Raw genomic sequence first — 27,155 nt, forward strand, 5'->3', positions numbered from 1 at the left:
AGGCTGCGTTCAGCATTTCACTGCAAGAATGTAAACACAGCAAACACACACCGTAACTGACGAACGGACTTGGCTGATCCAAACGATAAATGACAGTTGATTCCTCTTTCCATACAGGATTAATGCTTTTATTAGTCCTTAATCACCACGATTGAACCGTTATTGAATAGTGATCCATTGATGTACATGCATGTAGAAGAACATGATGGGTCGGGTTTCTCCTTCATAAGCGAATCAACACAATCGCTGGTTTGCTAGCAGAATAATTACCGTTATGAGGAATATGGACTCAAACAGAAAGCAATTTCATGTTCACATCTCATTACAACACGTTTTGGTTCCCCCTCACCCCCACCCGTTTGGATACATGTGATTTGAAGCTAAATGCACTGAAGCCAGCGCAGGCCGAAGGTCTCGGGAGAGCGCAGTTACTCCAACTGTAATTGCAAAGCTAACATAGGGGCACTTCTGTTTACCCAGTCTAATCACAGGACACGTTAACTTCCACCCATTTCAATAAGATTTTAACCAAGCTTGCAGAGTTTCAATCATGGAACCATCGATTTTAAAATCACTTCATGGGAGGAGTGCGAGATTCCAGACACCTCATGATTCAATTTCATTCCTATTCACGGTGCCAATGTGCATATAAATGGGATTCTTTTCACAAGTTGATGCAATTTGATTTTATTTTTCAAGTTTCAATAGCCTACACATGTATATACAGTACTTTTTTTTTTCTTTCCGTTTTCTGTTTAGGCATGTAACACTTGAGCAGTTTCACAATTCATGATACTGGGTTCACAATTCGATTTTCCCATGATATTTCTGAAAAAAAAAATTAATTAAATAAAAATTTAATTACCAAAAAAACAACTACTGTAGATAGAACTCGACACCAACGGCATCACCTTATTAAGTTGTGATTTGGGGATGGACGTTTGACCTCACAGTAATCGTGACCTGGTGAAATTACTTGCATCAGCCTTGGAGATAGTGTTCACAAGGTTTTCGGACAGACATTCGACCTCACAGTGACCTTGACCTTAGACCTTTTGATCTCAAACTCTAAAATCAGTTTCTCTTTGTCCCCAAATGCACAAATGGTGAAAGTTTGGTGAAATTCCTTTCATCTGCCTTGGAGATATTGTGTTCACAAGGTTTGCGGACAGACATTTGACCTCACAGTGACCTTGACCTTAGACCTTTTGATCTCAAAATCTAATCAGTTCATGTTTGTCCCAAAGCGCACAAATGGTGAAAGTTTGGTGAAATTCCTTTCATTAGCCTTTGAGATATCGCGTTCACAAGGTTTCGGGACGGACACATGGACGCACGGACAGACGGACAACCCAAAAACATAATGCCTCCTGCACCTTACGGTGGCAGAGGCATAAAAAAAGGCAACATTCACTTTCCTACTCTACCAACTTAAATATCCCTTTTGTTAAAGAATTATTTTTAAACCCTTATTAGGTTAGGCTAACTGGTGGCTCTAAATTGACCGTAGGTGTGAATGTGAATGGTTGTTTGTCTCTGTATCAGCCCTGTGATGATTTGGCGAATTGTCCAGGGTGTACCCCGCCTCTCGCCCATAGTCAGCTGGGATACGGTAGGCTCCAGCTTGCCCGCGACCCTGCACAGGATAAGCGGTTACGGATAATGGACGGAAAGGTGATTGATACGTGAGAACCATGGCTTGGGCTACTGTGGCTATGCTGGCACATTTTGGAGGTCATCCATCGCATAAATATGGGCGGAGTAAATATGCAAATGAAGTCATGGTAGCTGTGACAGGAGTGACGGAAGCCACCGGTAAAACCAATGACAGCAGCGACATAAGGTGTTACCACAATGACGGCAGTGTGCACGTTTTCACAGCTGCGGTATGGCATAACCATGGCAAGATTAAATAAGCCACACCCCTTAGGCAAACTTTTCTGTTTCTGCAGAATGTTGTTCTGTGAGCATTTGAGCTTGACGGTTGTGACAGCATGCTACGGTAAACCTCTCGTAAGCCTCAAGGATGCGATGGATAAATCCATCCGATGCTTGACCCATGGCAATCAACATGACCAAACTTTCCAGGGATGAAAGCCACGCCCTCGCGGTTGTCAAGGTAGCTCCCCAGCTCTCATGTATTTTGACAGAAGGGCCCGGAACGTTTGCCGGTTGACCCCCAGCAGGCTCAAAAATTGTCTACCAACCTCTATAAGCGATTCCGGCTACATAATACGTTATTGTTTCTATAGCAACAACATACTTAAGGACCTCTACAGCCAACCCTCTACATAAACAGATTAAATACATGTATGTACGACCCTGATTCCAAAAAAGTTGGGACAAAGTATAAATTGTAAATAAAAACGGAATGCAATGATGTGGAAGTTTCAAAATTCCATATTTTATTCAGAACAGAACATAGATGACATATCAAATGTTTAAACTGAGAAAATGTATCATTTAAAGAGAAAAATTAGGTGATTTTAAATTTCATGACAACAACACGTCTCAAAAAAGTTGGGACAAGGCCATGTTTACCACTGTGAGACATCCCCTTTTCTCTTTACAACAGTCTGTAAACGTCTGGGGACTGAGGAGACAAGTTGCTCAAGTTTAGGGATAGGAATGTTAACCCATTCTTGTCTAATGTAGGATTCTAGTTGCTCAACTGTCTTAGGTCTTTTTTGTCGTATCTTCCGTTTTATGATGCGCCAAATGTTTTCTATGGGTGAAAGATCTGGACTGCAGGCTGGCCAGTTCAGTACCCGGACCCTTCTTCTACGCAGCCATGATGCTGTAATTGATGCAGTATGTGGTTTGGCATTGTCATGTTGGAAAATGCAAGGTCTTCCCTGAAAGAGACGTCGGCTGGATGGGAGCATATGTTGCTCTAGAACCTGGATATACCTTTCAGCATTGATGGTGTCTTTCCAGATGTGTAAGCTGCCCATGCCACACGCACTAATGCAACCCCATACCATCAGAGATGCAGGCTTCTGAACTGAGCGCTGATAACAACTCGGGTCGTCCTTCTCCTCTTTAGTCCGAATGACACGGCGTCCCTGATTTCCATAAAGAACTTCAAATTTTGATTCGTCTGACCACAGAACAGTTTTCCACTTTGCCACAGTCCATTTTAAATGAGCCTTGGCCCAGAGAAGACGTCTGCACTTCTGGATCATGTTTAGATACGGCTTCTTCTTTGAACTATAGAGTTTTAGCTGGCAACGGCGGATGGCACAGTGAATTGTGTTCACAGATAATGTTCTCTGGAAATATTCCTGAGCCCATTTTGTGATTTCCAATACAGAAGCATGCCTGTATGTGATGCAGTGCCGTCTAAGGGCCCGAAGATCACAGGCACCCAGTATGGTTTTCCGGCCTTGACCCTTACGCACAGAGATTCTTCCAGATTCTCTGAATCTTTTGATGATATTATGCACTGTAGATGATGATATGTTCAAACTCTTTGCAATTTTACACTGTCGAACTCCTTTCTGATATTGCTCCACTATTTGTCGGCACAGAATTAGGGGGATTGGTGATCCTCTTCCCATCTTTACTTCTGAGAGCCGCTGCCACTCCAAGATGCTCTTTTTATACCCAGTCATGTTAATGACCTATTGCCAATTGACCTAATGAGTTGCAATTTGGTCCTCCAGCTGTTCCTTTTTTGTACCTTTAACTTTTCCAGCCTCTTATTGCCCCTGTCCCAACTTTTTGGAGATGTGTTGCTGTCATGAAATTTCAAATGAGCCAATATTTGGCATGAAATTTCAAAATGTCTCACTTTCGACATTTGATATGTTGTCTACGTTCTACTGTGAATACAATATCAGTTTTTAAGATTTGTAAATGATTGCATTCTGTTTTTATGTACAATTTGTACTTTGTCCTAACTTTTTTGGAATCGGGGTTGTAACATTTGCTCGAGGAGACGTTTATTTCACGTTTACGAAAGGAGTCTCCAGTGTCAACACTAACACATACGGAAGACCTTTTTTTTTTTTCCCCTCGACTTTGTGCTTTGCCATTTCTCTGTAAAATGACAAGCTGTGAGGGTTTTTTTTAATCCAACTTCAAAATGAGAGAAAAGAAACAAAAAACAGAAGTTGTTGAAAGAACTGTTATCACAGCTTAGTATAATGTACCATAAGTGATAACAGCAACAATAAATGTAACTATAAATGGATAAAAACAAATGGGTCATTCATTAATAAATTTTAAAGTACTAAATGGCAAACGTGTGTGGTGTAAAAGGAGTAAAAGAGCAATTCCAGCGTTATGGACGTGACACTTGAACTCAAAATGGCAACAAATGAACCAGTGCATGTTTTATTGTCTCCCAGTATTTAAGCAGGTGTTGCATATTTTGAGGCTGTACCATACTGGAGAAGTGATAGAACAAGAACAATTCCCATAGTACATCTAGGGCATGCCAGAAAACGCCAATAAAAGATGCGTTATGGACGTTACAGAAAAAGTATCACTTTTCTTGGGTGACTGTACATTTTTATCAAACTCTGTGAAATCGTAAACCTAATGTCGAAATGGAGATATCCGTTTGATAGAGGGGTCCAAGGTGAATATTAAAAAATCTTTGTTTAAAATATTTTGTATTTCATGCAGAGTTTCGGAAGGAAAAGTCAGCGTTATGGATGTGACGATATTCCGTTATGGATGTGACGCGTCTGAAATAGACATGGCATATGTTTAGAAAATCAGCAATTTAACCACCATAACCCTTTGAAAAACTCTCTAAATATCAGCTAAAACTATCAAAGTTCTTAAATAATATTTAGGATGGCTATTGTTTTGCTGTTTTGTGGATTTTAGCATACATTTCTGTGGCTTGTGGCAATAATATAGAATTGTACATGATCAAAGTTGATTTTAGCTTGGGGTTTACATTATAAGAAAGAAAGACTGACAGTGACACATTAGGTTGGTTACAAATTGGTTCAACTTATTCACATCTGTAAAATACAGGCGTAGGTGATATCTCTGGGAGTGGTTTTGATGTATTACATGTTGCTTTATTTTTGCATGGTGAGGTTGACATTTACATGGAATTGCCCAAAACACTTCAGACCATGATTCAGGATTCATAATGGCCACATGCCATCACCCCCTTGTTGATTATTTTCCCATACTGGCACATCCTCAAGTGTTTTATTCAAACCGTAGTACAGTGTTAATGCTGAAGTTGTTCACTTATAGACCCCTTCGCAATAAACGTCATTCATACGCAAGCGGAAATTGCGCGCGCAGCCTGGACCCAAAAAAGACTCAGAAATGCCTAGTTGTTGTGTTTTCGGGTGTCAGAATCGTAGCAGTGATGGGGTTAAAATGTTCAGAATTCCAGCAGGATCTCACCCATTCCCAAAAAAAAAAAAAAAAAAAAATCGCCGCTACAAGCCATCAAACGTGTAGACTGAGATGAAAGCACCATCAAAAATGCGCGGGTTTGCAGCGCCCACTTCATCACAGGTAAGATCAGGCTATTTATTAAATCTTTCTTTTTTATTCTTTCTAGTCTTCGTTTATTGATGTAGCAAAATACTTTGGTAACGTTATTCTGATTAGCTGGGTCATAGTTACACAATGTAATGAATATTGTTAGCATGTTAACTTAGCTTTGCATGCAGTTTTGTTTGTAGGAGAGCTCTCGCTTGACTCAAGCAGTCCAGATTTTGTGCCATCATTATTTGCGTATGCCGAAAATCCCAATTTTAAAGCAAGGATGGAAAGGTAAAATTGTGTGCCCTCACTCTAAATGCCAACTTACGTTGACTGCTCTAACCTAGCTCCCGCCCCGTTCAGTTTCATTTCTGCTCTCTGCCTCTCGCTTTTTACGCAGCTCTGATTTCTCTTCGCTGCACTCTTTACACTATCATTCCTTTCATGCCATTACCTCCTGCAAACTGCTGTTTAGTGTCGGTATTTGCTGTTGTAGCTAAAGCCACATTACCATCACACCACTGGCATAATTTGATTAAAACAAAATGAATATGAATGTCCCATTGTTAATCAAGTTGTACATGCCTGCACATAATCATATGCGTCTAAAGACTTGGGTGGGGTTTACATTAGACCGCATCAGCGGATCATCAGATTAACGTTTTTAAAACGATTAGTGTGCACACAGCAACACCAATACACGATTCGCGTGCACACATCAACACCAATACACGGATACGCTCGGCTCCGCAGGCATCCTGCGCTCCAAATCACTCCGCCCTGAACAGCGAGTGCCCTCTGGAGGGTGCGCACTCCGGCCCTGCGCAGCTCACAGAGCGCACGAGTGAAGTGCACAAGCCGTGATTCGGGACTGAGCCGCTGTGTGTTTGATCCCAGCGCATATCACTTACCACTTGCAAGTGGAAGGATGGCAAGCCTAAAGACAATCATAACTACACAATGGGCAGTATTTGCATCAGTATTTGCAGTATTTTCATACTTTTATACTCTTTAATGAAAGGTGATACAAGGCGGAAGTCCGCGCCGTTTTTCAGCAGTCGCGTCACATGACCAACGCCAGCGAATCAGGAAGGTGGATGTCACAGTGACGTTGTCCAATGAGACGCCAGCTAGAGCTCAGCACAGCGTATCCGCGTATTCTCAATGTTTACACAGCACCGGACCAGACACGATCTGGATTGAATACGTGGACCCTGGCGGATTCCCGTTTCCCGGCGTTTCCAGGTGTTTTAATGTAAACGGACAGTGCATCCGCGAAGAAAACGAGACAGATACGGTCTAATGTAAACTTGGCCTTGTAGGCACGAAGTTTTTCGTGGGTGTACACTGAAGTCTTGTCAATAAGGTACGAGGATATAACTGGCCATTGTATACCAGGGAACTTACTAACATCGTCCGTCCACTCTTTAATTAAATACAGATCCGGTAGGCGATGTCCACTTGTTAGAGTTAACTTATTTATGTAGCATTCTCGATCTTGTAACGACAATTGTTTTGCATAATCTGACAGCTCATAATGCCGGTCTATGGGCAGCGCCATTGTTTCTGGGTCCAGGCTGCGCGCGCATCCTGGCAACGGTCGGTTTGTTTACAAACATGCGAAGGGGTCTATTACCTCCGCCAAGGAGGTTGTGTTTTCGGTAGCGTTGGTTTGTTTGTTTGTTGGTTTGTTTGTTAGCAACATTACGGAAAAAGTAATGAACGGATTGCTCTGAAATTTCTTCCAGGAGGTGTGACTGGGCGCAAGTAACAATCCATTAAATTTTGGCGGTGATCCGGATCACCTTCTGGATCCCGGATATTTTTTTTTAAAGGATTCTTGGCGGAGGTCTGCGCTCTCCGAGTGCTTTTCTAGTTAATATTAAAATGCATTCAAATAATGTATTTTAAACTGATTTATGCATAAAATGATGCATCAGGGCGGCACGGTGGTGTAGTGGTTAGCGCTGTCGCCTCACAGCAAGAAGGTCTGGGTTCGAGCCCCGGGGCCGGCGAGGGCCTTTCTGTGTGGAGTTTGCATGTTCTCCCCGTGTCCGCGTGGGTTTCCTCCGGGTGCTCCGGTTTCCCCCACAGTCCAAAGACATGCAGGTTAGGTTAACTGGTGACTCTAAATTGACCGTAGGTGTGAATGTGAGTGTGAATGGTTGTCTGTGTCTATGTGTCGGCCCTGTGATGACCTGGCAACTTGTCCAGGGTGTACCCCGCCTTTCGCCTGTAGTCAGCTGGGATAGGCTCCAGCTTGCCTGCAACCCTGTAGAACAGGATAAAGCGGCTAGAGATAATGAGATGAGATGATGCATCAGTGCAGAATCATTTCAAGAAAATCATTCTCATTGAAAAATAATTGATTTCTTTACTTCCTTCCTTCCTTGTCAAATGTCTACGAATGCACACTAGTGCACAAACTTATAGTAGGTGTGAACGGAAACCGTCAACAAGACTAATGCTGTGCTTTAGTTGTAGAAACACTGATCTTGTTTTCTTTCAGTTTAGCATAATTTAAAAAAAATTAATTAATTAAATTTTTTTAAAAAAATCATGAAGACCTCTTCAGAGCTTGTGCAAGTAGCAAAGTTCAGCTCTGATTTTCCTCAAGCACCTTAACTTGTGGGCACATTACTCACTCCACACTGCGACGAACATCACGCAATGTCTAAATGTAACAGCATCACCCACTTGTTTCCTGTGTGGTGGCGAAGAAATTAAGGAGTGGAACAAGCTTAGACCCCCGCGCACACACACACACACACACACACACTCTGACACCAAGATTATACACCGATATGCAGTTCACCAGCCACACAGCTGATGCAAAGCACAACAAAACAGAGGAAGTTGTTTTGCATGTTCAAGCTTCTTTGCTGTGCTACTGCTGTAAACATTATGCAAAAAACTTGTGTACGGTTCGCCGTAATGGGTCACATGTTTCCGTTTTTACAAAGTTAAAAGTACGAGAGGTGGCTCACTGCAGATATAAATGCACGTCGCAGATTTACGAGCTCCGGCCATGAGGGTATTAAAAAAAATTAAAAAAAGTTAAACAGTAAGCAGCTATAAAATGCATTTGCATGGAAAACTAGAAAAGCACTCCGAGAACGCAGACCTCCGCCAAGAATCCTTTAAAAAAATCCGGGATCCAGAAGGTGATCTGGATCACCGCCAAAATTTAATGGATTGTTGCTTGTGCCCAGTCACACCTCTGGAAAAAATTTCAGAGCAATCCGTTCATCACTTTTTCCGTAATGTTGCTAACAGACAAACCAACAAACAAACAAACCAATGCTACCGAGAACATAACCTCCTTGGCGGAGGTAATGAGCCTTCAGGGCAGTATACGGTATAATCGCCACTCGGACATCAAAAGGGTCTAAATCGAAAATCTTTCTACAACTGTTACTTTAAATACTAGAAAGGCACTTGGAGAGCGCAGCCCTCTGCCAAAGACACCAGTTGAGTCTTCTGTGATGTGCAAATCTGCAGCTGCAACCACTTTATACGTCTGAATAAATCTCAAACTATTAGAACTGTACGCCTACATGTATATGTAGGTTGGGTTAAAGATGGTGGATGTCTGTGTTCATATTATGGATGGATGGATGGATTCATATTATGGATGGATGGATGGATTCATATTATGGATGGATGGATGGATTCATATTATGGATGGATGGATGGATTCATATTATGGATGGATGGATGGATTCATATTATGGATGGATGGATGGATTCATATTATGGATGGATGGATGGATGGATTCATATTATGGATGGATGGATGGATTCATATTATGGATGGATGTATGGATTCATATTATGGATTCATATTATGGATGGATGGATGGATGGATGGATGGATGGATTCATATTATGGATGGATGGATGGATGGATTCATATTATGGATGGATGGATGGATGGATTCATATTATGGATGGATGGATGGATGGATTCATATTATGGATGGATGGATGGATTCATATTATGGATGGATGGATGGATGGATGGATTCATATTATGGATGGATGGATGGATTCATATTATGGATGGATGGATGGATTCATATTATGGATGGATGGATTCATATTATGGATGGATGGATGGATGGATGGATGGATTCATATTATGGATGGATGGATGGATGGATTCATATTATGGATGGATGGATGGATGGATGGATGGATTCATATTATGGATGGATGGATGGATGGATGGATGGATGGATGGATGGATGGATTCATATAGATGGATGGATTCATATAGATGGATGGATAGATGGATGGATGGATTCATATTATGGATGGATGGATGAATGGATTCATATTATGGATGGATGGATGGATTCATATGGATGGATGGATGGATTCATATTATGGATGGATGGATGGATGGATTCATATTATGGATGGATGGATTCATATTATGGATGGATGGATGGATTCATATCATGGATGGATGGATGGATTCATATCATGGATGGATGGATGGATTCATATCATGGATGGATGGATGGATGGATAGATGGATGGATTCATATTATGGATGGATGGATGAATGGATTCATATTATGGATGGATGGATGGATTCATATTATGGATGGATGGATTCATATTATGGATGGATGGATGGATGGATGGATGGATTCATATTATGGATGGATGGATGGATGGATGGATGGATGGATTCATATTATGGATGGATGGATGGATGGATGGATGGATTCATATTATGGATGGATGGATGGATGGATGGATGGATGGATTCATATGGATGGATGGATTCATATGGATGGATGGATGGATGGATTCATATTATGGATGCATTCATATTCTGGATGGATGATGGATGCATTCATATTCTGGATAGATGGATGTATTCATGTTCTGGATAGATGGATGTATTCATATTCTGGATAGATGTTTGTATTCATATTCTGGGTGATGGATAGGATTTGATCCTTGTTCTTGACCTCTGCCAAGGAGGTTATGTTTTCGGTAGCGTTGGTTTGTTTGTTTGTCTGTTAGCAACATTACGGAAAAAGTAATGAACGGATTGCTCTGAAATTTTTTCCAGGTGTGTGACTGGGCACAAGTAACAATCCATTACATTTTGGTGGTGATTCGGATCACCTTCTGGATCCCGGAATTTTTTAAAGGATTCTTGGTGGAGGTCTGCGCTCTCCGAGTGCTTTTCTAATGTTTTCAAGTTCACCTAAAACCAAAAGAAAGCTGAGTTTAATAAACACCTGAGGGATATTACACCTTTTTTAAAAATCACGCTGCCATTAGTTTAAAAGTTAATGAGCTAAAAATTCATTAAGATCAAAAGAAATGAATAAAATTCAGAAAAGTTTCATTCTGATTTATGAACAAAGGTTTTGTTTGAAACTTGGTGTCATTTCAAATCTTTAAATCAAGCAGCTTTATTTAAAAAAAAATAAATAAATTTTCAAACCGCGATGTTATGTCCTGTAGCAAATTTCAGGTACACGGATCAGCTAAAGGAATACAAGATTGATTTAAACCGCTCATGTTAAAAGTACCAAGGCGAGGCACTGAAAGAAGAAACGTCTCCGATGTGCTTCTGTAGCTTCACGCCAGGAGCGTGGCATGAACAGGAAGTTGCTGAGGTCATAAGAGAACGCTGTGAAAGCCACCAGAAGGCTGTTCTGTTCTGCCTCATCTCCTACTGTACATTTAGGTTAATGTACATACTGTAAAAGAAAAGCTGTGACTCTGGGAAAGGCATGAAGATCATACTGCATCATATCAACGAAAGATGGGGAAAAAAAATTGCAAAACCACAGTATCTTCTCTCGTCACTGGTGTGATACTCTAAAGAGTACATCATTTGTACCTTTATGACCTTTGTAGAGAAGACTGAAACCCCTGCTCTGCTCTAGATCAACAGTTCTATCAGTTAACAACCTCTGAGCTGAACGATATGAGAATGCAGTATCAAAATCATGATAAATTATGCGGGGGGGGACGGACGGACTTGTACAGTTACCGAATAATAAATTTCGCCAAGCACAATATTTACCAAACCGATATACCGTGCATCATGATCAACGTCTTCAAACCCCTAGATATGATATAACATAACATTTTCCCCTAATGCTGACGTCACGTGACAAAAATAAAGACAGCAGCCAGTTCGTGTCATCAGTTCTCGTCAACTATCGTGATATTTATCATCTTGCAAGTGTGGAGACGACGAAGCTGCCTAATGGGTAAACGGTATTCCTGGGCAGGATTTGCAAATCCTGTGATAAAATTTGTCCAAGACACAAAGTGACATGAGAACAGCTGCATTCTGGTGTTCTTTATATTGGATAAAGTTATTTTTTTTTAAAAATGCTTTATGGACAATCCCATGAATAACAAGAAATGTCCCAGGAAAGTCAGGAAAAACGTTGCAGATTGAGGAGGAAAGCATCAGTAGCACATGGTTGCTGTCCTTTCTTGACATTTCTTGCGAATAATTAAAGGAGACCTCTTATAGCTCCGGTATCCGCAAGAGCTTGACTCCCTACCCGCATCTGTACTGCAGCGTGCCTTGCCAGATGGCAGGAGGTACCAGGATCTGGTCTTCCCAGGCAGTCTCCTGCCCCAGTCCTAACCAACTCTTGACGCATGTGGGTGTGGCGCAGATCTCAGTTTCTATAGCCCTCGGCCTCTCGCCTATTATATACCTAGGGTCACAGTGGGGGATTGGGGCGTTAGTCCTTTGGCATCCGCAAGAGTCCGACTCCCTACCCGCATCTGTACTGCAGCGTGCCTTGCCAGATGGCAGTAGGTACCAGAATCTGGTCTTCCCAGGCAGTCTTCTGCTAATCAGATCTTGCGCCGTCAATCTCGGTTTCTATAGCTCTCAGCCTCTCGCCTATTACATAGCTAGGGTTACGGGGGGGCTGGGGGCTGGTCTTCTGGTATCCGTGAGAGTTTGATTCCATACCTGCATCTGTATTGCAAAATGCCTTGCCAGATGGCAGTAGGTCTTTGGCATGACCCGACCGCAAGTAAAATTCGTGATCTCCCAGTCGAGATGCGGACACACCAACCACTAGACCAGCTCATGGTGTTCTGAAGTGGTGGGTGGAGATGCTCAGATGTGGGGCGGTATTATTCTAATGAGCTCCCTTCATGATGCAAGAAGGGGAGCCAAATCAGAACAGCTTGTTGAAGCGCATGTATCCAAAAGATCCCGACTTGGTGCCTTATTTCAGCGTTTGTAGGTTGGTAGGCTCCAGATACCCAAAAGTATGTGCACCAGCACTGAAAAAGTGAGTTTTTCCATGATAGTAACTGTAGCATAAAAAATTTACAACCTTCGTGTTTCAATTTTTCTTAAAGCGTTTCACACACACACACACCAACTCCATACTGTACATTTGCTTTTAAATGTAATGCTTAATACTTTTGTAAGCTTTCACACATCTGTGCAGAAGAACCCTGGAGTAGAGTTAGAGTTATATTCAATACAAAAGCATGACAGAATCATTGTGGGGGGGGAGAAAAAAAAAATACCGTGATGCAAGAATCGAATCGATGCCTTCATTCGTATTAGTCGAGTTGATAAAGTTGAAAAAAATTTGGTCATAAGCGATATAGGAGATGCAGGAACTGAAATCTACCGAGCGCTTACACGTTTATCTCTTTCTGTTCTGCAACTCCATCAGCCCACCATCTCACGACTCGGCTGGATTACTATTCATGCAGCACACCTCTGTGTGTTAACAGGGAAGCTGTGAAAACTCCAAGTGGAGGATTTACACAGTCCCATGCATATTCATACACACACACACACGCAGAGTTTAACATCCCCTACCTGTAGCCCTCGTCTCCTCAGAATGCTGGACTCGTCCATGCTGGAGAGGAACTAATCTTGTCCTCCCCTTCTCTCTCTCTCTCTCTCTCTCTCTCTCTCTCACACACATTCGCTTGTCTCTCAGCGAGCCATGCTGCACTGACTGCCTGCGTTACTGGCGCCCAAGTCCTTCAGGCACACCAATCCTATCTTAGCAGCTGCTAAACACTTGCACCAGGATTTATCTGATTGGAGGGGGATAATCAGCTGACGCCGCCCCTTCTCTCTTGTGCCAGCCATCCTTTCCTGGAAGTTCAGAGCAACGTGGAAGAAGCATGTGTGTGAGAACAGGAGGAAGTAAATATATGAAAAGGAGATGTTAGTAATTCCGAAGGAAAAAAAAAAAAAAAGTGCTTTGGTGATTCACGTCCTCGGCGTGCATGCAGTAATGGTGGAGAAGGAGGGAGGGAGGGCTTCAGGCAGACAGAAAGACAGGAAATCCTGTGCTATATTGTTCTGCCACTGTGAGACAATGCAGCTGGCATCCTGTCCACACAGCCACGATTTGTCAATAGAGCTAACGAGGCGCGCTCGGACCGTATTCAGCCGGCGGCTGTTTGTCCTCCTGTCCCGCTCTGGGCCCCAGAGATAAGTGGTAAAGTGCGAAGGTCAGAGGAGAGAAAGTAGAAAAGAGCTGGGAAGTGCAAACCCAAACAGCTGGACCTCTAGCACAGACCCTGAGAAACAAGAAGGAAATCTGATTTCTGTTCTAATGTTAACAAGAGCAACGTCCTTGAGTGTGGAAATGCAAGACGCAAAGAAATGCGTGTCTTAACTTTAAGGACTCTGTCAGCAAACTTGCTACTTATGAACAAACTATTTATTACAGCCAAAGTTTGTTTGGATGCCGGAATCATTAAATCAAATCAATAAAAATGTGTCCTCTGGATACATTTATGAAGTTTTATTCAGAGATTTCGTACCTTCGGTCTATCATTAAGGACAGAACGGGATGTGTATTTACAAACGTCAACAAACTAGTGGGCCTTTTCCACTACCCTTTTTCAGCTCACTTCAGCCCGACACGGCTTGCGTTTCGACTACCTCCGAGCAGCACGACTCAGCTCGCTTCAGCCCTACTCAGCACCCAAAACTCGCACGGTTTTGGAGTGGGGCTGAAGTGAGCCCAACCGAGCCGAGTGGGGCTAGGGGTGTGAGGAGACACTCCCCTGTGCACTGATTGGTGACGAGGAGTGTCCTCACATGCCCACACACGCCCCGCGAGCACGCTGGGATCTGTAAACACCGTAAACCCGGAAGAATTACGAATTACGAGAATTTCTGAAGCCTTATGCGCCTCGCCTCATCTATACGCTCTTGCCAGTATCTGTTGGCGTTGTCGGTGACAACAAGCCACAGCACCAAGACCAGCAACACTACCGACTCCATGTCCTCCATGTTTATTGTTTACTATCCGGGTCGTGAGACTACCGCTTAAAAGGTCACTGATGTCACTGTTTGCGCCGCCTAACGACATCACGTGACGTCCACCCACTTTCGCTAACTCCACCCAATGTGTCCACCCACTTCCAGCCAGCACGGTTCAGCGTGGTTGTAGTCGAAATGCAACTCCAACAGCCCCACTCAGCTCGACTCAGCCCAACTCAGCACGGCACGGCTCAGCCCAACTCAGCCGCGTTGGTAGTGGAAAAGCCCCATAGTTCCACCGAAAACAATAACCACCACCACCACCACCAGAAGGTCAAGGACGTAGTCGCTCATCTGGCCTGCAATCAAAGCATCAAACAGAACTGAAACGTGACGAATGTGAGAGAGGCGCAACCTCCACGACAAACTGTTTACAACAAGAAAATCGACAAAGGACTAAATTTTGTTCCCCAAGAGAAGAAGATCGACCCAAAACGTCGATCAGAACTGAATTCGCATGATAAATGAGAGAGGAGATACAATTCTAGTCAGAAGAAAATTTGTTAAGTTGACCCAAGTACGAATTTGCTAGCAAAAAAATTGACAATACAACGACCAAGTGTTGTACAGAAGGTCGAGTTCTTTCAAATAAAACAAACAATCAGAACTGAAATCCATTGAGAACTGAAGGAGGGAGGAGACACGATTTAACTGAAAATAAAGTTGTAAACAAACTGTTTAGAACAGGAAAATCAACAAACAAACAAACGACCAAGTTTTGTTCCTCAAGGGAAGATCGACCCAAAACATCGATCAGAAATGACAGGAGATACAATTCTAGTAAGAGGCCTTTATTAATTTGGCCTAATTGGTAACTCATTAGCAAAAAATTTGACAAAGCAACCACCAAGTTTTGTGCAGAGTGAGGAGTTCTTTCAAACAAAACAATCGGAACGGAAATCCGTGGAGAACTGACGGAGGAGATACGATTTAACTGAATCATGGATGACGGACGCCAAGTCATGGCAACAGCTCATCGGCCTTATGGACAGATGAGCTAACAATGGTCACGTTTGACATAACGCACTGCAACAGTTTAGTTGTTGCTGCTGTTATTTTCGGTTGAACTAATACACATTCCATTCGGTCCCTGATGATGGACCGTAGGTCCGAAAGCTCGGAATAAAACTTCATAAATTTATGTGGAAGATGTGTTTCTCATTCTCATTATCTCTAGCCGCTTTATCCTGTTCTACAGGGTCGCAGGCAAGCTGGAGCCTATCCCAGCTGACTACGGGCGAAAGGCGGGGTACACCCTGGACAAGTCGCCAGGTCATCACAGGGCTGACACATAGACACAGACAACCATTCACGCTCACATTCACACCTACGCTCAATTTAGAGTCACCAGTTAACCTAACCTGCATGTCTTTGGACTGTGGGGGAAACCGGAGCACCCGGAGGAAACCCACGCAGACATGGGGAGAACATGCAAACTCCACACAGAAAGGCCCTCGCCGGCCACGGGGCTCGAACCCGGACCTTCTTGCTGTGAGGTGACAGCGCTAACCACTACACCACCGTGCCGCACGTTTCCATGTGCTGAAAGAAAATTAATAAATAAACCAGCTTACAAATTCAAATGTGGCGTGTTTTCCTCTTAATTCCAATTGGAGTCAGGTTTGATTGCAGTAAGAAACGATCTGACTGAAAGAACCCAGTTGTAGGAAGGTGTTTTGGTTGCGTATAGCATTTTGCTGCCAATGTGAGCTGCTAAATTGAGCCACGAGACGCAAATTGAGCCAAAGCTGTCGCTCTGCCATAAGCGCGAAAAAAAAAATTGTTTTTTTTTTTTTACAAACGTACATCGGAAAAATTTGTTTACCTTTATTCATCGTTAGCTCTTCTGCCTAACACACCAATGAGCCTATGCCATCACATGTTGTCCATCGTCCATCCACATTTCATGAAAAATCGCTTCCTCTCTCTCAATCTCATCTCATTATCTCTAGCCGCTTTATCCTGTTCTACAGGGTCGCAGGCAAGCTGGAGCCTATCCCAGCTGACTACGGGCGAAAGGCGGGGTACACCCTGGACAAGTCGCCAGGTCATCACAGGGATGACACAGACACAGACAACCATTCACATTCACACCTACGCTCAATTTAGAGTCACCAGTTAACCTAACCTGCATGTCTTTGGACTGTGGGGGAAACCGGAGCACCCGGAGGAAACCCACACGGACACGGGGGAGAACATGCAAACTCCGCACAGAAAGGCCCTCGCCGGCCCCGGGGCTCGAACCCGGACCTTCTTGCTGTGAGGCGACAGCGCTAACCACTACACCACTGTGCCGCCTCACTCTCAATCCTTCACCAATTTTTATTCTTTTTGGCAGGAAGGCAGGTCTGTCCAGGGTGCATAGAGCTTCTACCCACATTTCCATAATTACAATTATTAATGAAGTTATGGTCAAATAAAGCCTTAAATGAGCAGTTCAACAAATAAATAAATAAATAAATAAATAAATAAATAGCTTCTTCTCGGTCAATTCCTCATCGTTTTGGATTCTTTCTGGCAAATAAGTTGGTATTCCTAGGGTGTATATCGCTTCTATATATAGCTTGCAACATTTATTGCGCAAGGTGGCCCACTTTCGATCATTCCTTCTGGACTAGACGGGGCCGGAGTGAACTACACCGTCATTGACACTCTCGTTGCATTTCTGCCCAATGAAAAAGTGTTTTACGAGGATGTTTTCAGCCCTATACATTCCTCCTTTGCTTTTTATCTAGTGTGAAACTAAACCAACCAAATTGTGAACCAAAAGGCAACAATTTCACTCTTCTTTGACTCAAAACAGATTCAGGTGTGTTTTCACACCTATTAAATGTTGTTTACTTTAATAATGATTGTTGCTATTTGCTGTTATTGCTGTGTACTTGAACATTACGTTACACGCCGTTATTCCATTTATTTTCATTGTTAATTTTAACACAAAAGGTTTTATTAAAGCCCTGTGATGACCTGGCGACTTGTCCAGGGTGTACCCCGCCTTTCGCCCGTAGTCAGCTGGGATAGGCTCCAGCTTGCCTGCGACCCTGTAGAACAGGATAAAGCGACTAGAGATAATGAGATGAGATGAGGTTTTATTAAGAGGGGTGGCACGGTGGTAGCCTGGGCCCGCCCATCCTAAGCGTGACACAACACGAGGGCCTGTTGCGAGCTTAGTCTGGCCAGGCAAGCTATCTACAGCTCTTCCAAGCTCCCGAAAAATCGGGAACCAATCAACTTTGAGCATCTCCAACGGCCCTGGGTAGAGGCGTGTTCAAGGCACTGACGTAGTAGAACTGCGACCGGAAGCCATAGATTGTTTACAGAATCTATGCCGGAAGCGCTTCATTCACTAGAAACATTACGAACATGGAGCAAGTTCTCATTGAAAACGGAGCAAAGAGCAGCCCTGGAGGTATTTATTGAAAGGAAGGACGTTTTCGCCTTGCTCCCGACCGGCTTCGGTAAGAGTTTAATCTACCAGTTAGCCCCGTCGCGTCACATACGTCAGAGGAAAGAGTGATGTGATTGGTTTAAGCTTCGTCACAGCCTTTTCTGGCTTCGACCAGTAGCAAACTTTGGCATTTCAGGGAGGCGGGTCAACCACGGGCTCTGGGAAACGGTTGGGCTTAATATCTTGGCCAGACCAATAGCTCGGAGAGCTTTGAAGTCGCGTTAGCCAGACTAGCACGGTGGTGTAGTGGTTAGCGCTGTCACCTCACAGCAAGAAGGTCCGGGTTCGAGCCCCATGGCCGGCGAGGGCCTTTCTGTGCGGAGTTTGCATGTTCTCCCCGTGTCCACGTGGGTTTCCTCCGGGTGCTCCGGTTTCCCCCACAGTCCAAAGACATGCAGGTTAGGTTAACTGGTGACTCTAAATTGACCGTAGGTGTGAATGTGAGTGTGAATGGTTGTCTGTGTCTGTGTGTCAGCCCTGTGATGACCTGGCGACTTGTCCAGGGTGTACCCCGCCTTTCGCCCGTAGTCAGCTGGGATAGGTTTCAGCTTGCTTGCGACCCTGTAGAAGGATAAAGCGGCTAGAGATAATGAGATGAGATTTTATTAAGGTGTTTGGTTCAAGTATCAACCATCAAGATTTTGCTGTTGTGGTAGCACCAATTGTGTTTGTACACAATTATCCCGCCAAGAATTAAAGCCATCTGGTCCTATTTACCTCCGCGGCATGAACATGGAATGTGTTTTGAAGTCGAGAACAACAAAAGCGGGGGGGGGGGGGGGGGGGGACACGACCCAAACACCACGCACCGTGATAGAGGTCATTTGTTTCATTTGCCGCCGGAATCTCCCTGAGAGGTACAAATGCAAAAACACAAGGACTCTGGGCTGCCGCATGAACGATAAATGTTTAAGGAAACGGCAGACAGCACAGAACTTTTGGGAAACACATTCTGGAAATGACTTCATTGCTAAAAAGCGATAATTTGCCCCCTTTCCTTGTGTTCTGTGCAGATCTGCAGGAAACACACACTGAGAAACTCATTTCGAGGCATGTGTCCGGTCTCTAAAGCGGGAAAAATAACAAGCAGAGCCAGAAAAGCTGGAGGAGGGATAATATGAACTGGGTCGAATTGGGCCATGGGCTCAAACTACTAATCTTAAAGGGATATGTGATGGTTTAGCAGCAGGGAAGAAGAAAGAAAAATGAAAGAGAGAGTGAGTTCAAGAGTGAAAAGGACTTAGAGGAGCAAGGATGCCCTGTTGTGAGGGTTGATTGAGTGTCTTTGGAGTGGAGCGCACACAACCTGACTGCACCTGACCACCTTACCTTTCTTGTCAAATCAAATATAAGGATAAACCTGATGTGCTGCACAGCATGTGTGCATCACAGCCGAATCAGATCGGAAATCAGGAGAATCTCACTGTCTGAAATGAAACTGTGTTGTGTTCCATCTCAAATGGTCTACTGGTTCACCACTCATACAAAAAAAAAAAAAAAAACGTTGATACTGCTAGCTAATTGGGGGGGGGGGGGGGGGGGGCATACATTGAGTGAAAATAACCACACTTAACTAGCATATTGTTCTTGAAGGGAAGGTTAGCTAGCCTGGGAAATCCCATGCTGCTTTGCACAATCGTTCCGATCTGAAAAGACAGCATGGAAACTATGGTCTAAAGGCTCGCCTGAGTTAGGGAGCCAATCAGAGAGTGGGGAGGGGTGGAAAGACGGTGACACGTACTACTCGACAAACGGAAGCTTGTAGTTTATTTGGGACTGTTTACAGATCACATTTAACATGGCGGTGAGCAACACGAACCAAACTTTCGATCAAGCTTTAGACACTGTTCTGAATTAGTCTGGTTAACACCAGACCATATCACAAGTGAAATAAGTTCGGTGCCATTGTTTTCCTATTTTTGTTTTGCCTTCTCTTTCTCTTTCCTTCTCTTCTTCGCCTCTTCATCTTCTTCGTCGCTCTAACTACGTCACCGGGTACAACTGCCATGATTGGCCATACGCCAAATGATAGACATTCGCAACGTCCAATAAACGGCCGTTGACGATCGTAAACCTCCCCTACGAGAAATTCAGTAGGCGGATTCCAGACCATATTTCACTTGTGATATGGTCTGGTGTTAACCAGACTAAAGGTTAGCCACTATTAGTCAGTCATTGATGACGAGGGACTTTCTCAATCAAAGGTAGCCCATGATAAGTCCTATACCTAGCTAATGCTAGCTAATTCATTCTCAAAAATCAATTCTCTAATGTTATCTAGAACAAACCTAGGAGCCACTTTCATTGCCACCATTTAAACCAGGGCAACAAAAACAGTCAAATAAAACATTCTTTGACATTCCTAATTGATTAATACTTAAGAACAATAACAACGTGTGTAACCTATTATCAGCTAGTACCAAAAACTTGCGGCATGGTGGTGCAGAGGTTAGCACCGTCACCTCACAACAAGAAGGTTCTGGGTTCGAAGCAAGAACATTCTAGGTTCAGAGCAAGAAGGTTTCAGGTTCTCCGGTTTCTCCCACAGCTCCAAAGACATGCAGGTTAGGTCAAATAAGCTAGTGGTAGAACCAGAGCATATTTAGTGCCAGTCCCAAGCCTGGATAGATTTGGGAGGGTCGGGTCAGGAAGGGTAAAACGTATGCAAAATCAAATATGCAGAACAGATCTGCTGGGGCGACCCCTAATGGGAGCAGCCAGATGATGATGATGATGATGATGATCTAGTACCAAAAAACATGTATTTATCCATCCATCCATTATCCATAACCGCTTATCCTGTGCAGGGTCACGGGCAAGCTGGAGCCTATCCCAGCTGACTATGGGCGAAAGGCGGGGTACACCCTGGACAAGTCACCAGATCATCGCAGGGCTGACACATAGAGACAAACAACCATTCACACTCATGGTCAATTTAGAGCCACCAATTAGCCTAACCTGCATGTCTTTAGACTGTGGGGGAAACCGGAGCACCCGGAGGAAACCCACGTGGACATGGGGAGAACATGCAAACTCCACACAGAAAGGCCCCCCCTTAGACACTGGGCTCAAACCCAGAACCTTCTTGCTGTGAGGTGACAGTGCTAACCACTACACCACTGTTCTGCCCCAAAGAAACATGTATTTTTCTGATAAAATGTGTACTGATGCATCCCTAAGTGCAAACTAAACACCCAAATAGCTTGGCTTTTTTTAAATGTACACTACAGCGGACATTCTTGTGTCCGTTTTCAAGTTGGGAAAAAAAAAACCCCAACAACAAATGTTAACATGTCCTAATAGAAAATTTTATTTTAGAAAAGAAAATGGTTGGACAGGAGTTCAACATCCCCCAAGTGCTCCCACTTCATCAGACTGACAGGTCCTATTTAACTTCATCTGCAAACAATAACATGCAGTGCACTTCACCGTGTCAACTCCTTCACATAACCCCTTTATGGACATTCTAAAGGCTGGCGTTTGTTGGCGGTTTTCCTCTCAACTGGCAGTACCAGGATGCAGGAAAAAATCATAGACAATTTATGTAAGAGACACTGGAAATCCTTGTTTGTTTTTTTTTTAAATGTCTTGTTGGGGCGGCACAGTGGTGTAGTAGTTAGCGCTGTCGCCTCACAGCAAGAAGGTCCGGGTTCGAGCCCCGTGGCCGGCGAGGGCCTTTCTGTGTGGAGTTTGCATGTTCTCCCCGTGTCCGCGTGGGTTTCCTCCGGGTGCTCCGGTTTCCCCCACAGTCCAAAGACATGCAGGTTAGGTTAACTGGTGACTCTAAATTGAGCGTAGGTGTGAATGTGAGTGCGAATGGTTGTCTGTGTCTATGTGTCAGCCCTGTGATGACCTGGCGACTTGTCCAGGGTATACCCCGCCTTTCACCCGTAGTCAGCTGGGATAGGCTCCAGCTTGCTGGGATAGGCTGGATAGGCTCCAGCTGCAACAGCAGACTTTGATAGATGTCACAGGTTTGAAGGATACTGCAAGACTGTCTGAAAAAGACATGCTTTTGGAGACAGTAGAACAAAAACGGAGAAGATCAGCAGCATTGGGGGAAACTTTTGCTGAAGAACACATACCACCACCCTATATTTGTCACATATGCATTACAGTACAGTATCCCAGCTTGTTAGAAAGATGGGGTCAAGAGTGCAGGGCTGTGTCAGTGGCAAAAGATGGTCCAATAGCGTCATCTATTCACTACTGGACCGTCTTTTGCCACCGACACAGTATGTAGATATTACAGTTTGCCTTTGCACGGCAGAGGGTCAGCCATATTACAGCACCCTGGAGCAGACAGCATAAAGGGCTTTGCTCAAGAGCCTAACAGTGTAGCTTGGCATTGCTCAGGCTTGAACCCCCCCAACCTTCTGTTCAGTAACCAAGAGCCTTAACCACTGACCCACCACTGAGAAGATGGAAGAATGGCAAGTGAATGCCCAATGGAAGGAGCTGAAGAAGGTCCTTCCGTCTTTGTAGTAGAAAAACGGCACCCACCCTTGACTGAATCTCTTGAGGCAAAGACAAGTTGGACAGCTACCCATACCCCTTTGGGTAGTTTTGCTCAGGTTGCAGGCTGGACTGGAGCTGGATGTGTGACCAAGCTCTGTTGACAGCAAAAGCTCTCAATGTTTTTTCAAGAGGCAGCAGTAGGTTCCATCAAGCATTCAGAAGCTACCACTGATGGTTCCACAAAGAGGTTCAGCTAGAAAATGAGAGGTACTGGCCAGTACATTGTGAGCATCAAGAACCGTCCAAGAATACTTGATGGCTCAGTAGAGGTTTCTGTAAAGGAACAGTTCATGTTGTCCATTCCAGTCAATTTAGCACCCGAGGCCAGATAATTTTGAAAAGTTTGAAATGCGGCTATCTGACCATACTGACAGTGAGTAATGAAGCATTGAAAGTGGTACCGAGATGCAAATCTGAAAATGCATAGGTCAAATCCTGTATGGTTGGCATGTACCATGTTGGCCATGTACTAAAAAAAAAAAAATTCCACTTTAAAGCTGAGAGTGCACACTTATCAACGAAGGGCAACTCTGACCACAGTAATAAAGGAGCGCTCTCAGGATTATGACACTTTTTTATCTCCATATCAGCCCAGGGGAGACCGTATTGATTTTCTCCCAAAGGTAATCATAGTCATGATGGACGAGGCAGCTCCAGAAGCTCCTTTTTCCGACTCCAAGTTGATCTGATATCAGGTTTATGGTTCCTCTTAGAATACTTGGAATGTGTGTGGGGGGGGTAGAACTGATTATGTGTGAGAATAAAATGGTCACAAGAATCCTCTCCTTGCAGTTCATCATGCTCACTCGGGGGGATGAGATCATGGTCAGGGGACGGGGAGAGGACAAAAGGGCTTTGAGAAGGGGACTGAGAGGGTGGCTGTAAGGAGACAGAAGATGTGTGTGTATGAAATATTTAGAGCATTTGCCCCATGGCTTAGTAAGTGGTGCAAAAGAAATGAAGAGGCTCGAGTCGAGGGCAGAAAAAAAACATCCAAAGAAGATGCAAAGCCATAAGAAAAGACCGAGCAGAGCATATCAGCATGTTGCATCAGGACAACAAATAAATCTGGATTAAGTCATTTGACTACTTTTATTTCATTTATTTTCTTTGAACTTTAATGGTGGGGGGTTGTGGTGGCAACAGATTGAGAAGGTGCAATCCAGATCATTCCCAACTCCAGATTGGTAGACCTTCTGATGTTCCCAAGCCAAATATGAGATATAATCTCTCCAATGTGTCCTGCATCTGATCTGGGAACTCCAGTCCCGTCCAGTGCAAAGTGCCTGAAAAAGCTCTCCAAGGAGCTGATCGGGGGCAACTGGCTCAGCAACTTTACTCAGAGATTCTCATGGACTGTCAAGCAAGGGACATAGATTAACCAGTGAGCTTCAACTAAAAAAAAAAAAAAAAGTTCCTGCTTCACCACCACAAATACGCACAGCGACAGTAACCCAGCTGCCACTGACCCAATCCGTTAACTTGTGAATAAGATACCAAGATAATTAAACTCATCTGAAATTGTGACCAAAGAGTGTGAGCACTATTTATGTAATAAACAGTTGGCTGTTGTGTCCTGGAAAGTTTCCACTTTCCATTTCCTTTTGCAGCCAGTACTCGAGCCAGAAAACGCAAAAATCACACACACAGCCAGGCCAGAATTTTGTAGCCAAATGTGAATGTCATCATAAACTCTGGATCACACTGGACACAATGTTTCTGGTCCACTGAAGGTAAGCTGGGCAGCACAGTGGTGCAGCGGTTAGCACTGTTCAAGCCCAGCAGCATGTTCTCCTCATGCCTGCTTGGGTTTCCTCTGGGTGCTCCGGTTTCCTCCCAGTCCAAAGACATGCAGAGTATTTCAACTGGCTACTCTAACTTGCCTATAGGTGTGTACGTGTCCCCACCACCAGATGAGGGTTTGGGTCCCCCTGGTGTGCTATAACCATGGAAGCTAATTGATGGATTCCTGGATCGTTGGCCCTTAAACTATGAGGATGCTAGCAGGCAGGCAGGCAGGCAGGCAGACAGACGGTAAACTAATGCTGCTTTTCCACTACCAACGCGGCTGAGTTGGGCTGAGCCGTGCCGTGCTGAGTTGAGCTGAGTCGAGCTGAGTGGGGCTGTTGGAGTTGCATTTCGACTACAACTGCGCTGAACCGTGCTGGCTGGAAGTGGGTGGACACATTGGGTGGAGTTAGCGAAAGTGGGTGGACGTCACGTGATGTCGTTAGGCGGCGCAAACGGTGACATCAGTGATCTTTTAAGCGGCAGTCTCACGACCTGGATAGTAAACAAACATGGAGGACATGGAGTCGTTAGTGTTGCTGGTCTTGGTGCTGTGGCTTGTTGTCACCGACAACGCCAACAGATACTGGCAAGAGCGTATAGATGAGGCGAGGCGCATAAGGCTTCAGAAATTCTCGTAATTCGTAATTCTTCTTTTTCCGGGTTTACGGTGTTTACAGATCCCAGCGTGCTCGCGGGGCGTGTGTGGGCATGTGAGGACACTCCTCCTCACCAATTAGTGCACAGGGGAGTGTCTCCTCACGCCCCTAGCCCCACTCAGCTCGGTTTGGCTCACTTCAGCCCCACTCCAAAACCGTGCAAGTTTTGGGTGCTAAGCAGGGCTGAAGCGAGCCGAGTCGTGCTGCTCTGAGGTAGTCGAAACGCGAGCCGTGTCGGGCTGAAGTGAGCTGAAGTGAGCTGAGAAAGGGTAGTGGAAAAGGGCCATAAGGGTATAAAAATTCAAAAAAAGGTATGCAAGAGACCCATCACACGACTAAGGTTTGTCCGAAGTCGGAATCGGTGTTTGAAATGAACTTCATAGCTAGCTTTTATTAGCCAAAATGTAACTCCATCTAGCCATCCATCCATCCATTATCTATACCACTTATCCATCAGAGTTGGACGGGAAGCTGGAGCCAATCCCAGCTGACTTCAGGCAAGAGGCGGGGTACACCCTGGGTAGGTTGCCAATCTATCGCAAGGCACACAAGTTACAAAATACAGAAGAATGAATGCAAGTGCTGTAGCTTTGTCAGGATCATGGTGGAAGTGAAGCTTCTGTGAGGAACACTGGGCACAAAGCCAATCCACCTACCATGTTTTTGGGAGGACGGAGGAAACTGAAGAACCCAGTGGAAACCCATATGGAAAGTCAAAGTCCACACAGACAGTAACCCGAGCTCAGGGTCAACCTGGAGATCCTGGAGCTTTTAACTAAACCTGGCACACACTAAAGGATTTTCAACTCTTGACCAATTTTAAAAATGTGCAAGACGACAGAAATAATGAGAGATTTAACCGATTTTAAGATGATAAATTGCAAGAACCCACACACCAGACGATTCATTCAAGACACAGGACCAGACTTGGCAATTATATTGAACGGTTTCAGAGTGTCGATTCCAGGGACTTGGGACCTCACAGAGACTCGCTCTAAAGTTCAGAATTTCAAGAGCTCTGAGAACTAGATAGAACTCGATGCCAACGGCGTCGATGGGGATGCCTCCGCCCGGTAGACTACGCGCCTTAAGTCGTGATTTGGGGATGGACATTTGACCTCACAGTAATCTTGACCTGGTGAAATTACTTGTATCAGCCTTGGAGATATTGTGTTCACAAGGTTTTCGGACAGACATTTGACTTCACAGTGACCTTGACCGTAGACCTTTTGATCTCAAAATCTAATCAGTTCATGTTTGTCCCAAAGCGCACAAATGGTGAAAGTTTGGTGAAATTCCTTTCATTAGCCTTTGACATATCGCAGACCTGGGCATTTTACGGCCCGCGGGCCGCATCCGGCCCTTTGGTTCATTCTGACCGGCCCGCGTAAGGTTAATTAGAAATAAAATAAATGTATTTTCTAATTTTACTTCATGCATGGACTGAATGTGCATTGCTTTTATTTTGAAGTTGTGTTCAACAAAAACGCAATACGCGCGACATGAACATGACATGAAATCCCACGAAACCTAATCCCGCGATAACTACTTCCGTAATTTGTCCAGACCAACCACAAACTTGTACGTCATCCTTCAAACGGTCCAGCCAATCACATCGTGTGACGTCACCAGCAGGCGCCGGAGCCCGAGCCGATCTGTAGATCTGATTCCTACACCGAATCGACTGATGATCATCTGTCAGCTGTGCTTCGCATCTCCACCTCAGACATTCAACCTGACTCTGATGCACTTGTTAAAGACCAACAGAGACTAGATTTCTCTCACTGAACAAATAAAAAACTGAAAAACACCAAATGACTACAATTTAGTTAATTAGACTACAAATGTTGGCATCATTATTATAATATGATGTATCTTGCTTGATATTTGGAGTAGAAAGACAATATTGTGATGTCTTTATTGTGTTTTGGGGTGAATGTGACTGAAAAAAAAAAAAGGGTACAAA

The 27,155-nt window shown here is 44.2% G+C and overlaps 1 protein-coding gene across 14 annotated transcripts in view; it reads right to left on the bottom strand.

Annotated features, from left to right (window-relative positions):
* Window positions 1-27,155, bottom strand: part of mast4 (microtubule associated serine/threonine kinase family member 4) — a 254,178-nt gene that overhangs the window by 144,402 nt on the left and 82,621 nt on the right. The window contains exon 1 of one of the 14 annotated variants that reach the window (XM_060912520.1): window positions 13,310-13,442. The exons of 12 other annotated variants lie outside the window; for them this stretch is intronic. In XM_060912520.1, coding sequence (XP_060768503.1) covers window positions 13,310-13,348 — 39 coding nt within the window. In that variant the 5' untranslated portion in view covers window positions 13,349-13,442. Of the gene's footprint in view, window positions 1-13,309; window positions 13,443-27,155 lie in introns of those variants that run through there. One more of the 14 variants, XM_060912522.1, reaches the window with a different exon arrangement.

This window comes from Neoarius graeffei, chromosome 28, assembly GCF_027579695.1.
Source record: "Neoarius graeffei isolate fNeoGra1 chromosome 28, fNeoGra1.pri, whole genome shotgun sequence".
NCBI lineage: Eukaryota > Metazoa > Chordata > Actinopteri > Siluriformes > Ariidae > Neoarius > Neoarius graeffei.